The sequence below is a fragment of the Chelonia mydas genome, chromosome 1, assembly GCF_015237465.2.
Source record: "Chelonia mydas isolate rCheMyd1 chromosome 1, rCheMyd1.pri.v2, whole genome shotgun sequence".
Taxonomy (NCBI): Eukaryota; Metazoa; Chordata; order Testudines; family Cheloniidae; genus Chelonia; species Chelonia mydas.
Window position 1 is genome coordinate 222,274,814 of NC_057849.1, and position 16,293 is coordinate 222,291,106.

The 16,293-nt window shown below is 36.8% G+C and overlaps 1 protein-coding gene across 3 annotated transcripts in view; it reads left to right on the top strand.

The window, feature by feature from the left end:
• Positions 1–16,293, top strand: part of LRP6 (LDL receptor related protein 6) — a 196,133-nt gene that overhangs the window by 5,364 nt on the left and 174,476 nt on the right. The window contains exons 1-2 of one of the 3 annotated variants that reach the window (XM_043533900.1): positions 6,290–6,653; positions 7,035–7,428. The exons of 1 other annotated variant lie outside the window; for it this stretch is intronic. In XM_043533900.1, the coding sequence (XP_043389835.1) occupies positions 6,569–6,653; positions 7,035–7,428 (479 nt within the window). In that variant the 5' untranslated portion in view covers positions 6,290–6,568. Of the gene's footprint in view, positions 1–6,289; positions 6,654–7,034; positions 7,429–16,293 lie in introns of those variants that run through there. One more of the 3 variants, XM_037914179.2, reaches the window with a different exon arrangement.

Sequence of the window (16,293 nt, forward strand, 5' to 3'; positions counted from 1 at the left end):
TTCATCCTCATTAACTTCCTGGCAAATGTTAATTATGTGAGTTGGCTTGCTGGTGGGTTGCTCTCCAAGAGAGTCCAGTTTCTCATACATGGGAGAGAGGATTTTGGATTGGCACCAGAAATGCAGCTGTTAGCCCTGGCCTTGTACAGGACCACTCCCAATTTGGCAAACTGCCTTGTTACCTTTATGTACAGAGGGGTGCTGCACCTGAACAGACTGATAGTTCTAGCAGGGGGCCCTCATCAACCTTGGGCCAGCTTGAAGGATTCCATGAGTACAGCTCTTGGAAACAGATGGTAGCATAGAATTTAGCAAGTTATCTGCAGTTTACGTGAGGTAGCACATCAGGGACATGCTTTAATATCCAGCTATTGCTGCAAGTTAAAACATTGGTAAGGGATTTCCTGTAACCACAGATGTTTACCCCATGGATGCCTGATGCAGGGTGCTTACTGTGAAATGAAGGAATGCCGCTGCACTGATGGTGGCTTCCTGTTCACATCAGGCCGATGACACCTGTTCATCTAAAGCCCAGCTAAGCCACTTGTCCCAGCCATTGACTTAGGGCACGTCTTCTCTGGCAGTGTTAAAGCACTGCCACGGCAGCACTTTAACATGGCTTGTGTAGTCACGGTATAGCGCTGGGAGAGCGCTCTAAAAAAGCCACCTCCACGAGGGGAATAGCTACCAGCGCTGGGAGAGAGTTCTACCAGTCCTGGGGTGCTGTCTACACTGGCACTTTATGGCACTGAAACTTGCAGCGCTTGGGGGGTGTTTTTTCACACCCCATGAGCAAGAAAGTTGCAGAGCTGTAAAGTGCCAGTGTAGACAAGCCCTTTGTGCTTGCAGCACACGTTGGATGGCTGTTGTGTGTAGGACACAAGCGTTTGTACAAGTGTGGCGTTGTCCAGTGGTGGCATGTGATGGTTATTTATTATTCTTTTGAGCCAACTGTAGACAAGCCTTTTTGGGATTGTCTCTGTTCTTTGCCTGGTTATTACTAATAGTTGATTTGGGTGAAAAGAGCATTCATTCTCCTCTTAAATAACTACCAGTATTTACACAACCTATTCCACATATTGAGCAGTTTAACCAGCGTTGCATAATTGTTTGCCAGTATAAATGAAGAGGCAGCATAGTACTGTAAAAGTACAATTTTCCAGGTGTTCGGAGGGGAAAACATTGCATCTACAATTATATAAATGCTGGGTGATGACTGCCCTAAAAATTAAATAGGAAAAAGCTATTTATACTTGGCAGGCAAATTAACACACTAATAAAGACTTAATTTAACTGTCCAAATGCTCCTGTAGTTTATAAATATTTATGGAAAGGAATTCACAGTGTGAGAAGATTAGCTATTTGCTCCAAGTGGGCCGAGCTCAGTTTGACTAAAATGGTGGTATTTGCATTAGAAATTAGCTTGTCATAATTGTTTTCTCCTTTCCATTATGTCCTTGTGTGTTTTACTTACTAAAATTTGTTTTTCTTTTTACAGTGATTAATTAGCTACTGTTTAAAATATAAGGCTGTGCATTTCAAGTCAGTTGGCAGGACCCCAAAGCATCTTTGAAATGGAGTCACACCTAAAAATCTGAGGGGAGAGTGTGTGAATACTGTACCATTTTTTCCCCACTGGATTAATAATATGCATTTGGGATTATCCCATTTAAACTGTAGTTTAGTTATTAACATTCTTTTAGTTAAACTTTCTGTATTAATTTTGGGAGAAGTCCCCAAAGTTTTAACATAGATTATTATTTATTATATTTTAAAGATAGAATATTCACTGGCTTCTGATGTGCTAATAATGAATGCTTTTATATATGTGGATATGGAAAATGGCAACATCTGCAAAGATTTTTTTTGTTTGTTATGGGATTATATTACCCAAATAGAATTACTCTGTATTACAATTAAATCAATGTAACAGAAATGACAATATCGTTTTAATTCTGTTTGAGGGCCATGTGTAAGCACTGTGTGTCAAATTTGAAAATTATTCATCTCTGAGAGAGGAGAGAAGGGAAATCTACAGTCTTAATTAACTAACTACATGAATAATTCTACTACTAATAATTCTGTCACTTAGCCAAACTATTTTTCTCACTATTCAAATAGAAATGTGAATTAATAAAAGGAAACATAATTTTCCCCTTCAGCCTCTTCTCCTCATTGCCTGCTGCCAAAAAAAAAAAGGGGGGGGGGAATTTGCTTCATATTATCTTTATTTATTATAATTTGGTTGCTTTCTAGCAACAGACTTTTTCCCTAGTTGCCCTCAGTTGTCAAAGATTCAAAATACTTAGAGGGAGTGTAATTTATTTGCTGTAGTCCTGGCCATTGTTGGCCAAATTCTGGAAACTGACTGCATGTAAAAAGTAGCAAAAACTTATGATTATTCTGAATTTCAGCTTCTTTTCTTTCACTGTATAGATAGATGGATCAAGGAATAAAATAATTTGTACTCAGTTATTCTTAATTCATTTTGGAAATTCAAGAATCTTCTTGTGCAAAAATGGATTAATGGAGAAAGTAATCCATTCAGAATAGAACACGGTTTAATTGGGAAGCCTTGTATCCACTTTATGATGTCCATGTGGAAAATCAGTGATGTTATTATAAGGCAGCAACTTAACTGAGGTTTAATAATCATACCATATACCATGCAAAAGAGCAAAGCTTATAAATAGATGCAATATTTAAAACTTCTCAAAACTGGGTTTGAACTGTAGTGCTTAATCTGAAAAGAGACAGATGTGAATTATGTGTTTTATAAAATTGTTTTTGTAGGATTATTTCTTATCTGTTAATCTTTTTACATATTTTGTCACATTTGATGTGTAAACTGATTTGTATGGGTGCCTTGGAAGTACAGTTGGACCTGCATTACATTACTTGATCAATAACTTAAAAAAAATAAAGTTGCTAGTAATCATAATTGCTAAAGTAGATTCCTCCTTTCCCACCTCCAAAACCTCTATCTGTTCATTTGAAGTAGAAATTCCGTTCCCTAAGTTAATGCCACAGCAAATTTAATGCTTTTGAGGCATTGAAATGTAATCTTTGGATTGGTGATTTACAGTTTTGATTTACCGAAAGCTAATTTTAAACTTGTACATTTAAAATGTACATTTTGTTTTGACTTCTGTTAATCTACATGCCAATCTCTGGTGTGTGCTTCAGCAAGTGGTCAAAGATGGTCCTCCTGTGTTGCACAGAAACTATGTAACTGTACAAAAATTAAGAATTGTGAAGCTGTGTAAATGAATTTCAGTAGTAAAGGAAGACCAACCTTTAAATTCGCAGCATTCAGTGTGGTGGATGAGCTGACAAAAGGTGCTGTGCACTAAGTTTAACTGGGAAGTATACTGAAATGAAGTAACTTTGGACTATCGGGTGATAGATACTTTTTTTTCATTACTATTGAAGAGAATGCTGAGTTGCAGAGAAGTGAGGATAACAATGATGTTACGAAAGCTCTGTATTTTCTCTTTCAGCAAAAGTCAGTTGCAGTCTTGTTCCTCTCAGTTTGTCTTGAAGTGGTCCAAGCTATGCTGTCAGGTCAATGACATCTTTCTCTTCTGGGCATCATTAGTAGAATAGCTGAACAGCTGGGTTGGACATGCTAACTTCTGAATTTATAGCTCCTTCAAAATCTGAAAGAAGAGGAAACCATTTGGTTTCTTCTTTGCACTTGGATAAGTCATTGAAAGTGTCAGCAAAGGGAGAGAGCTAAAAATTGAGGAGAACTTGCAGGTTTGTTCGTGATTCAAACCTTGTAACCATTTTCCCTTCGTGTCAGTATGAAAGAGGAGTTAATGGTAAGGGAAACCCATATCATCACAGAGCAGTGTACAGAAACCCAAATTCATTGGCGCGCCTTTAATTAAATGCATTGCTTTTACAGCTTCATGAAGCTGTAGGTGTGGGTTTTCAGCTATTTCCTTGCTAGCAAAAAGATTGTGTACGAAACAGTGAAGCCATAAGCTGGTAGGTGTAATGATTTGCATTGATGTGATCGGACCACTATTCTTACCAATCGTCGAATGGCTCCAGACAGGCAGATTGCAAAACACTGTGCCCATTACATGCAGAAATCTCTATTTGCTGTAGTATCACAAACATTGTTTTTGCACATTAGCTAAAGCAAGTGTTCAATAGAACTATCAGAAACGTCACTTGCAAATAATCAAAGCATGCATACACGCATGCGCACACATACACTGGCTGACTCATCAAGTTGAATTGCGAAGTAGTTACTGCTATTTTTGCGTTCTCAAAGCAGTTCCACTTGGACATCATCTGCCATGTCTTCAATAAAGCACAGAACAGTGTTATTTGAACAAAGGCATGCTTTTCAGTGTGATCGCTTCCTCAGATCCTATGTCCCTAAAAGAACCAAACAAACCCCATGTCAGTTACACAGGGAAAGATGAATTTTTTTTGCAACCAGTTTTCCCTCTCCAATGCTGTCTAATTCAAGTGGGTACTCAATAAGATGCTTAAAGGGCATTTCCTGTTGATGCTGCCAGTTTGAGTGATCAGGTCTTGTTGACTTATTCAAAGCTTCACGTTTTCTCAGGGAAAAAAAAATTCCTCAGATTTATTGTTCACTGATGGATGCCTGGTTCCTAAATGTCACAACAACTTGGAAGGTTTAATACTCTCAGCAGCCAGCCCTGCAGAATGCACTACAAGTTGTGGTTTTCAATCAGTCTATGTAAAACTGTGTGTCATGCTTGTAGTCAAATTTCATTCTGAAGTGTAATTCGAATTCACTTTGCAAAAAGGACATCTTTCAGAATCATTCCTCCGCCAGAACTGAGCTCCCACAAAGAATGAAAAACTATGCAATGCAGTTGTGTTAGACTCAGCAGTGCCTTCGTGATTACCCTTGACATGTCTGGTGTTCCAATTCAGTGCATGCTGTGTGCCTGGGTACTCTCCCTCTGTGTTGTACATAATAATGGAGCTTGTACTTGTTTGTGCCTGGATTTGCCTTATTCAAACATGGTGCATACTATCTTATTAGAAACGGTTCTGTCAGTCTGTTATACGCACTTATATACTGCACTGTACCACTAGCTAAACTTCCCAGTTTACGTGGTAACCTTACAGGAACACACAATTATTTTGCTCATTCCCATTTATCATTTTCAGAGTGTTGAATAACTTTTTTGGAAAATGTCTTTTTTTTTTTTTTGTATGTGACTTCTTGTGACCTGTCTAAGCAACTTGAGACCTAAAGTTTTGGAAACCATCTTTTAAATCATTAAAATTAATTTTTTAGACTTTTTTTGCGGGGGAGAGAAAGGAAGGTAGAAAGATTAAGTAACAAATTTGTTATTTAAAAGGGGTTCCCCTCTGATTCTGTAAAAATGCCTCTTCAACTCCCATAGAAGTACTATGCCTGCACTAAATGTTTTGCTGTAAATCAGTAATGTGGGTAGATAAAGATATTAAGTTTGAAATCAACTTTGTTAGAAAAAAACACTCAATGTTATGTGGAGATCTAAATGATTGGATGTAAGGGGAATTTTTATGCAGTGTTTATAAAATGAACCTAAACAAAATTTTAAAAACAAAGTTTAAATTTTATTTTTTTTTTTAAAAAATTGGAACACTTTTGTATATGGTTCCTGACACAGAATGACACAGAACAAAAATTTATTTTCTGTTCTGTCCCCTCCCGCCCCCGCTCCCCATATGAGTTTCTGAAGGACATGGTATGGTAGAAATGCAATGAATAGTCTTGAGAAAGCTGAACTTCTGAGGCGACATTTTAAAGTGTAAATTGATTTAACAGGCACTTGGATTTCTAGTCTCAGTGTAAGCCTTTTATATAAGAACTGTTTAATTTCTGGAAACAAATGTGCTATCTTTGTAAGAATCTTCAGACCTATACAGAAACAATGGCCGTCGTCAAACCATGTGCAGTTTTTGACTCCATTAATGCAGGCCTCTCTCTGGTGACCTAACAGGTTACTTTAGCTTGTAGAGAGAACTGACAGCTATAGGTAAGTCTGCAGTTTTTTGTTAAGTTGATATAATGATATAATGGCATGTACATGAGTATGTTTAGAGGGCCAACCTCCGTGTCTAGCTAGGTGTTTTATGTGCCCTCATCACAATAGTACCTTAGCAATCATAGAGAAGGCTAGTTCCATTTTGTGATAGCAGTTTAAAAGGAGATTTCGTTTGTGGTGTTTCTCTGTTTTAAAAACCTGTTCTTACTAACTTCCATTGCAGTGCAAATGATGCTGGAATGTTCATGATGCCATGTGATACTACTGGTGGTTGAGTATAATTAAATAGATGTGTTACTTTCAAAATATCTCTTTTCATGGTTACTACCTGTCAGTAGTTTTATTTGTGGGTGACATATGAAAGTTATACCGACTGTGCAGAAACAAGTATGTGGTAGGCAAACTAGGCATGTGTAAAAAAGACATTTGATCAGATAACTAAACACGGCATGGTGGGCCTCAGTTTGAAGGAAGACTTCATGCAGTTTTTGTAGCCCTGCTTTTTCCCCTCGCTTTAGTACTAATTAACATTTTATATAATGTCTTTCATTCCAAGCTGCTTCAGAGTGTGTATGTGCAACACTGTTAAAAAGGAGCCGACTTTAGATTGCAGGGCAGCAGCAGGTAAGCAAATGGTGCACAGCACACTGGCCTCAGTTTCCCCTTCAGATACTGTTTGAACACTGCTCTCCTAGGAAAAGGTGTCCATGTGTTCTTCAATGAATGTATGGAGACCTGTTTTCTTTTTTTGAACATCTTATCTGAACTACACACACCGTAGGATAGTGAGCGGTATGTTAGTAATTTATCTCCTTTGAAAGAGCTGAGAGGATCTTGCTGAGATTTGAAACTGTGACTTCAGGTTATCTAGTTAACTTCCAAAGGCTGCCTTTTCTGGAGTCATTGAATTAGCCCTTTTATACCATGTCTGTGAAACTACTACTGCCTTAAATTGTAATAGCCTGACTTACATTAATGTGTGTCATTTTTCCCCCCCACCTAAAGCTGCCCCGCTGCTGCTGTATGCAAACCGACGTGATCTGCGATTGGTGGATGCTGAAAATGGGAAAGAGAATGCTACAGTTGTAGTGGGTGGTTTGGAAGATGCAGCCGCAGTGGACTTTGTGTTTGTCCGCGGGTTGATATACTGGAGTGATGTAAGCGAAGAAGCCATTAAACGAACAGAATTTAACAAAACTGGGAGTATACAGAATGTGGTCATTTCTGGGCTTTTATCACCTGACGGGCTGGCATGCGATTGGCTGGGAGAGAAACTATACTGGACAGATTCTGAAACAAATCGGATTGAAGTTTCCAATTTAGACGGATCTTTGAGAAAAGTTTTATTTTGGCAAGAATTGGATCAGCCCAGAGCAATAGCCTTAGATCCTGCAAGAGGGTAAGTCTTTGGGTTTTGTTTTTTTTTTAAATCTTTGGCATGTCTTGGTCATTAGTTATTGAAATTCACCATGCTTATTAAAGAGATCTGAATATTCTCAATTATGCTGTGACCTTTAAATATGGTACTGTCCTAAGCCAGTTTGCATACCAGATGGTGGTCTTGTTTTTCTTGCACTTGCTGTGAGATGTGAAAATAATAATCAGCAGTATTGTTGATTATTTTTGTGTATGTGCGCGGTGGCTTGCTGTCTGAACAACAAACTGTCTCTGTTTAAAAACATCAGATGTGCAAGCAAACAATGTGAGAAGAAACTATTCTTGTTGTTCTAGTAGCAATGCAGAGGATAATTCGTTTGGTTCTGATTAACGTGAAAACAGATGCAGTCTGTCTGTAAAGCCAACACCTGCCTATGGAGCTGTAATATACTGTATTGCTGCTGTGATCTGTATAACTTTTTTTTGTCTCTGCTCAGCATTTGTTACAATATAATGTTAACATCGTAATAAGTGAGAAAAAACATAATGTTAATGTTGAGAGAGAGGTTTCAGCACTCAATTAGAAAATACATTTATTGCAAACATCTGACCCCAGTGCTGTTGGGAAATTCTGTTGTAATAAAAACAATGATACAGTAGAACTGGCTCAGGCTAGGCATAGTACAAGCTTTCTTCCTCTTCTTCTTCTTCAACTCCCATTTCAAGGTCTGGTAGTGGACCTTAGTCATGACTTGCAGTACTCTCTGTTAATTCCCTTCGGGGGCCTCTCCCTAAACGGTGGCCATCAAGCATGCTAAATTCAATGGTAGTTTTTGTGATGTAGATGAATGTCCACTGAAATTTAGGATGCGACCACGAAATGCATGGTTGCTTGTGATGTTCTTTCTAAAACCTGATGGTCTCCAGAAATGAAAGGCTGGTGCAATAACCTAGTGGCCCACTTAATCCAAGATTTTTTTTCTTAAAAATTTGAATAGGGTCTATTATGTAGAGTAGCTTACAATAAAAGAAGTGTGTTTTTATCTGAGCAAGAAAGTTCACCTGTATCTGCAATATTAAGAAGACCGACAGAGGGTGCTTTTATAAAAGGGTCTCTGCCAACACCTTTCTCAGTTTCAGATGTCTGGGGGTATTGTTAGGTAGAATGTTGGATGCTTTGGTTGCTAGTTCTGAATTTGTCCTTATAGCCATATTACAATTTAAAGAGAGGCAATCTCATTTTTAGTTTATTTGAAGGCATAGTTTGGTTTTCAAGTACAGGAGTCTATATAGTAAAATGTGCTGTCATATTCAATTACTAAACTTCATAGATAAATTGTAATACAATGTTTTTCAAGTTTTCCCCATATAATTTTGAGAGGCTTATGGACAAGATATAATAATAAAAGTACTTCCTCCACAGTCCACACGCATATATCAACAGGTTTAGAAATAAATGGACGCAACCGTAAACAGCAAAAAGGAGATGGAGTTCTCCTCCCTGCCCACCAATTGCTTTGAAAGTTTTTAAACTCTGACACTGAAACAGTAAACTTAATACATCAGTTACATACAACCCTAAAACAATAAAAATACTGAAGGAAGCAAATGGAAATATAAAGCCCACCCAAAAAAGAGAAGGGGGAAAAATAAGGCAAATATGTTTGGGATAGGTTTGCCAGCAGTTGGTTGCACTACATCACATTAGTGTTTTTCTTTATAAAAATAGTTAAAATTCATATGCAGAACATCAGGAATGAAATTTGTATAAAAACAGAATTAGGAAGCTTTTTTGGCTTGTCAAGGTTAGTGTGGTTTCTGTTGACCTAGCCAAAGATAGTGTCCATGCGGCAATCAAGTTTAGCAGTTTGTTTTGTAACGGAAGAGAGATTTTGTCCATAACTAATAGAAACCAAACTTTAGCAAGCCACTTGGGCTTTGCAAGAGGAGTACATAATTTCCAAGTATGCACAATAACATTGTTGGTGGCTAGCATTGGATGAGTATGTAGATTATTGTACTTTCTCACAAGGTTTATCTGAGAGTAGAGCTGTAAAAAGAAAAAAATTGAAGGAGCCAAAGATAAATCTAATGCAGTAGTATACACTTTTGGGGGGGTCCATTTAACCAAAAATAAGCAATAACAGGACAATCCACTATAGATGAGCAAAAGTGCTTTCCATAATCTTTCCAAAAGTCAGATTCCTAATTAATAGTTTATTCTCTGATCACAATCTTTCAATTTTTAATTTAAATCTTCATGTAATTGAAAGGCAAGAAAACATTTCCAAATCTTACTACAGTTCTTGTAGTACAAGTTCAAGACAAGAACCCTTTCAAAGATTAAGCTTTAAATATAAAGGAATATTCTCTCTTCTAACTCTCCAATAAAACTGTCCCTGATGAGATTTATTGATACAACTTAGTTACTAGTGTAAGTTGTGAAATAAAGGACATGTTTCCTGGTGGTTTATTTAATATTTTGAAGAGATTGATCAGTCTAAAAATCTGAAAAAACATTAGCAGTAATTTTATTCTTTCACTTTTTAATCAAATTTGGAATGCAGTTTTGTCTGCTTAAAATCCATGAAGAGAGATGCCATTTTTGCAAGCTGATTATATGTCAAAACTTTCTCTTGAGCACTAAGGATGAGTGGCATCAGCACAGGGATAGGAATACAGAAAGTACGAAAACTATCTTTTCTGTTTCAGTAGCATTTATTCAGAGTGGATTTGATTTAAATCACTAGTCAAGAAGACTCGATTTAATCATGGTTTTCTTCATAAAAGTGCATTCTTGTTGATTGTTGTAACCTTAATACATATTCTTCACTAGTCGGAGATAGATGTAGGTTTCATTTTTAGAAGATACACACTATGCATTTTTGAACAGTGATTTATTTTTAAAACTTTTCAGATTAGTTTTAAAGCTATATCAGAAAATGAATGTTTGGTTATTTCGTTTACCAAAGGTAATTGAAGCAGATATTTATGAAGTTATTGGGAGGTGAACTATCTCCAATTCAACAGGTTAATCATTAATATTTGAAGAATTTTCTTGTCATGCTGTATTAGGAGGAGAACATCACCAAACAGACATTTTAAATTGTTTTATTTAACTAAAACAACACCGTTAAGTATTCTGGATTTTTTTTCTTCAACAGCAAACCTATAATATTTTAACAAAACAAGCATATGTCCCTTGTTTCTCACATTTATCTCCAGAGTTCTTCTCCTTGTCCAGATCTATTCTGCCCCCAACAATCTTCTATTTGTTGAACTTTCTGAAACTTTGCACGTTTAGAGAGAGGTAAGGGATTGACTCTGTGTACACAAATTTGCAGAGGGACAATAGATTTGAGGTCTGTTATTTCTCACCTTTTGTTTATTTATTAATAAACAAACATTTTTGCTGTTAACAACCATGTTACCTCTGGAAACACAAATCCGTGGTTTGAGAACTGCAAACCTAAGCATCTCTGATGGTATCTTCTAGACCAGTGGTTCTCAAAGCCGGTCCGTCGCTTGTTCAAGGAAAGCCTGTAGCGGGCCGGATCGGTTTGTTTACCTGCCGCATCCGCAGGTTTGGCTGATTGCGGCTCCCACTGGATGCAGTTCGCCACTCCAGGCCAATGGGGGCTGCAGGAAGCGGTGTGGGCCAAGGGACGATAGAAAGATTAACCTAAATAATCTATACAGAAGCCTGTGAAACCCCCGAAGATTGGGTCACTAATCCATGAACTGTTGGAACTTGTTTACAAAGCTTTTCTTAAACATTACATGAATATATTGTCTCATACTATAAATTAGAATTTATAATCCCTATTCCATGATGAGATATCTTTCAGCTATAGTGATCTTAATTAAAACTATCTTTAGATAGGTTTCTTTGTCAAAGTATTTTATCAAAAAATCTGATTTAAAAAAAAACTGGATTTTTTTTATTTAAAACATTGATTTTTATCCACCCTACATTTATTAATTTATTACTGCATAGATAGAAGTACCAATGTGCTGTCTGGGAGTTTTATATTAGTGCCCATCAGCTGGTGTGTGGAACCAGCAGCAGAGAGGACTAAGAACAGCAGCCTAATAGTAAAATCTAGAACTTGAAAAACAAAACGGTCTCTTCTCTTTGGAATTTCAGCCTGTCTCTCTTTTCTTACACACAGTTGTTTGTTACTCCAAATTAAATAATCTGTAAATGTTTTCAATTTAAAAAGAAAAATATCTTGGCAATTACACAGGGCTTAATGAAAAAAAATCAGTTTAATGCATAATGACCATTTTCGTAACATTAATAAATCCATCTAATATAAAGCGGCACATATAACAAGTTTCTGATTTTTAGCTGAGTTTGTTTCAAAATCTTTTTTTAAAATTTTCTCTGGCAGTGTTGTGAACCATTCTGGCTTTCTGGTCAAGCTGAATTAGGTAGTGAAAGGTGTTTATACATTTGCTATATTAAAAAACAAAAGGACTACATTGAATGTGTGCAGTTAAAGCAATTTAATTTAATTTAGCTGTTGCATCATGTCTTCTTGGCAGTGGCCCATTTAATAGAAGTTAAATTGTAATAGGATTCTTGATTTTTTTTAACCACAGTTCTCAAAACAAATCTCCCCTACCCCCAGTTGCCCTAGCTTTTCAGGCCAGTAAGAACTTTTGCATGACGCTCTTTGTATTGTCGTCAGCCATTGTTCTCCCCAAAGCTGTGTTGACCAATCTGGGGAATGGCATGCTCTTGTAGGGAGTGTCACCGCAGTGGTGGAGATGGTGGGAAAATAAATGGATGGGGTAACTGCCACTGCCACTGCCAAACCTCCTAATTTTATGGTATTTTATTGGTAGTTTATACATGGGGATGAATATATATATATATATATATATTTTTTTTTTTAACTTGGCATTTTTACTTAAAGAAAGCCAGCATAACTTAAAATGTGTAGCGATCTTGCTAGCCAATTGTGTAAACATTGGGGCATGGCTTAAGGTTTTCATTTCACATGCCGCAATTTATTATTTGACACAGTTACTGTTCATCCTTCTGGCAATGGAATAAACTCCTGTGTATGTGTGGCTCAGAGGGAGGGGAAATGGATGTTCTAGTCATTTGAAATCAGTGGGAGTTTTCAATATTGTTTCAGAAGATTCTCTACCAAGTCCCAAGTCGCCCTTTCTGTAACTACGTGTTTTGTCTGACCTGCATTAAAACTTAAGCTGTTCCTAATAGCGGTGCTGCAGATGATAATGTGCAGCTGATGATAATGTGTAAAAATGTTTCAGTGTAAACAAAGTTGTTTAGTTTAGTGGTTTTTTTATAACACAAAAAATCAACACTGCATATAGTCTCAAGAAAAGTGCTACCAAGACCAGCTAGCTTTTCTCACTTCTAGGTATACTGTGAGGTGAAAAGGAACTTTAAGTGTCCGCTGGAAGCTCTGACTAATGTCTTACATTTCAGTGGTAGTTTTTTAATTCAGATAACTCTAGAGTTAAAATAATTGCTAGTGAATAAACTCTCAAGTAAAACTCTGTAATCAGTTCACATTATAAAGGCTTTTCAATTAATGGGTGACATTAGAGTACAAAGAATAATAATATACTGTTTTTCATGACAATGTAGGTTGATTTCTAGCTATAATGTGTTGGGGGAAGCTCTTAAGTTTAAACCTCCTCTGGAGAAAGGGAGTGATTTTTCTCATGCTCCAATTTGCATATGATACTTCTCCAGTTATAACATGTGTTCCTTTTTATTGACCCAAATTATGTTTGACTACAGTGTTACTCTCTACATATGGTATAGATCACATGCCATAAAAGCTAATATAGACTATGATTTTTACTAGTTTCCTTGGGATTTTGTTAAGTGGCCAGCTACCCATTGGTAATACAATACCCCAAAAAAAAAAGTCCAGAATGTATCTTCTTTATAACAGTCATTTCGGTTCTGTCACTGAGGTGATAGAACTTGCCAATGAACATGTATGTCTGGTTTATATTAGTATTATATAATAGAATACCCATTCTGCTTTAAATTTATACTCTCCCATATTCAGAATAACTTTAAGGGTTTCTCTACAGATTAATGTTTGCAAGATTAGGATCTTAAATGTTAAAATGTTTGTGTTTTTGTTTTTAGCAGTGCAGTAAATTTCATATAAGATATACTACCAGTAGGGGTATCGACACACAAAACTCAGCATTTATGTTTTAATTTAAAATTGCAATAGCACATTTTCAAATTAGTTTTATAAAGCCTTAACCTGATTTAAATCAGTGATTTATTTAAAAATCAAGTGTTTTAAATCCATTATTTATATCTTATTGATTTGGTTATTGGAGTCATTCCCCTGGGGAGAAAAGGGCTACATAAATGTAGTAATATACCAATAGACAGAGTACAGAAATCAAACCTGAAGAAGAGCTCTGTGTAAACTGAAAAGTTTATCTCTTACGTCAACAGAAGTTGATCCAATAAAAGATAGTACCTCACCCATCTTGTCTCTCAAATATCCTGGGACCAACACAGCTACAACAGGACTACGTAATAAAATAAATGATGTTTCAATGTAGTGCTTGCTCAAGAAGTTAGAACTAAACATTTTAACTGAAGTAGTAATTTTTGGTATGCATGAGCAAAGTGTTTTCTAAACCTTGTAATAGCTTTAACTGGATTAATTTTTCTAGTGAAGACTAGGCATACATGTACGTTTACAAGATCTGTCACCTCAGCGACAAGGACAAAGTGACTATTGCAAGAAGGTACAAGTCAAATAAAGTGGAATAAGAGAACCTTTTTCTGATTTAGATTAATCCACTTCCAAAGGGGTGGAGTAAATTAATTTGGAAAAAAGGTGGCCTTCATCTGGAATAAAAATGTCCACACATGGAGTTTATTCAGAAATAACTCCACGTGTAGACAAGCCCTTATGCATGTATGTAACTTTATTTGCATGACTAGTCTCATAGCCTATGTCCTTAAAGTTAAGCGTATATATAAACATTTGCTTCATCGGGGTTAAAATTATTTTTATTAAAAACTTTTTTTCTGAGTGGCATAACATTTTTGAAACTTGAAAACAAAAATTGTTTTAATGTTAACAATGAAAAGTTATTTAGACTTTCAATACAATAACAAACTGAACTTTTTTATACACACAGAAGCCAAGGTTTTCTACAATAGGAGTGTAAAGTTAGGCTCCAATGTGCAAATGAGTAACTGGATGGAGGATAAAGGGAACAGCAGCTCTGAATGAAGAGGCTGGAGGATGTCTGAAGCCGCCCTCTGAGTCCCATATCTGTTGTACCCATCCCCGACCCCCATTACTCCTTCCCCCACTCTCTACCATCCGCCTCTCCCCAATTGCTGAAGGCAGGGCAATTTCTGGCACCCCCTTCTGCTGCCAACACCATCACAGACAGCAGCTTCATATGTGTGTCTGTCTGTCTGTGTTTCTCTCTCTCTCTCATTAGGTGTGCAGCGGTCTGTGGCTCTCTAGTTAGGCAAATCTGCTGGGCATCTTAGGATCACAAGTCCCAGAAACCTGAGTATGGCCTGGTAGAAGTGCTTCTGTTTTCTTCACTTGTGGAAGTTCGGTATTTCAGAAGGTGGTGTGTTGCCAGTGTAGCACAGGCTACATGCTTGTTGGTTTTGTGTTGCCTCTGATTTCTAGTCAATTGCCAGAATGTTTCTAGGTCACTATACACTAAACTCTTTAGAAGAAAAGAACCAATTTTATTGTTCAGACCGTGAAGATCACTTTTTTAAAAAGCAACTCAATTTCCCAATATAAAAAATATATATTTTAGAGGGGTGTGGATGATAACTTGCTTTTGTAGTTTTAAAAAATCTGACTTCTACTAGCAAATCATTGTACACAGTTGTTATAAATCAGTACAATACAGTAATTTAATACTACTTTAGACATTTTAAGATGAATTCCCTTCCTTATCACCTGCTCAAATCTGCGCATATCCATGTATCTCCTCCCAGAAAATGTGCAAGATGGTGTAAAGCCCACTTATTTCATTTCATGTGCAGATTGGGTTTTGGTTCTAAATGCCTTTGGGTTAAGACTAGTTATCAAATAAAGTCACCTTCAAAATAACTTGTTTGAAATGTTTTGCATTCAGTGCACCTAGTTGCTGTGGTGATAAGGGCTTTATAAATTAATAAAATAACTGTCAACTGAGCATAAAAGTTAATACAAACTTGAGATGTTTACATGCAGTGTTTGCTCAATAACTTAGGTTAAATATTTAAACCAAAATAGTAATTTCTGTTCTGCATAAATTGCCCCTGGTGGTATGCACGTGCTCATGCTCATGTTTTTTTCCTGCTTTCAATCACTACAGTTACAACTAACTTCTGAGGGAAGTCTAGACTATGAAGACAGGTTGAATTTTTAGAATGTGTTGGTGAACAAGTTTTAACTAACATGATTTAGTAAAGCATACTGACAGAATTAGCAGAAGAAATCTCGGCGCCATGGGCATTAATATTTACAAATGTGTGAATGACAAGAGAAATCCTGGAAGACTGAAGAAGGACTAATATAGTACCTATCTTTAAAAAGGGGAAAGAAGGAGCCAGGAAACTATAGACTAGTCGGGCTAACTTCGATACCTGGGAAGCTACTAGAGCACTGTATAAAACATTTAGTTTGCAAATACCTGGAGGATGAAGGGGTGATCATTAGCAGCCAGCATGGATTTACCAGGATGAAATCATGTCAAGCCAGCTTGATTTCCTTCTTTGACAGAGTAATTGATTTGGTGGATGGGGGAATCCGGTGGTCATAATATACCTGGATTTCGGCAAGCCGTTTGACACAGTCCCACATGCCACTCTGTAAAGTAAGCTGGAGAAATGCGGGCTCGACAG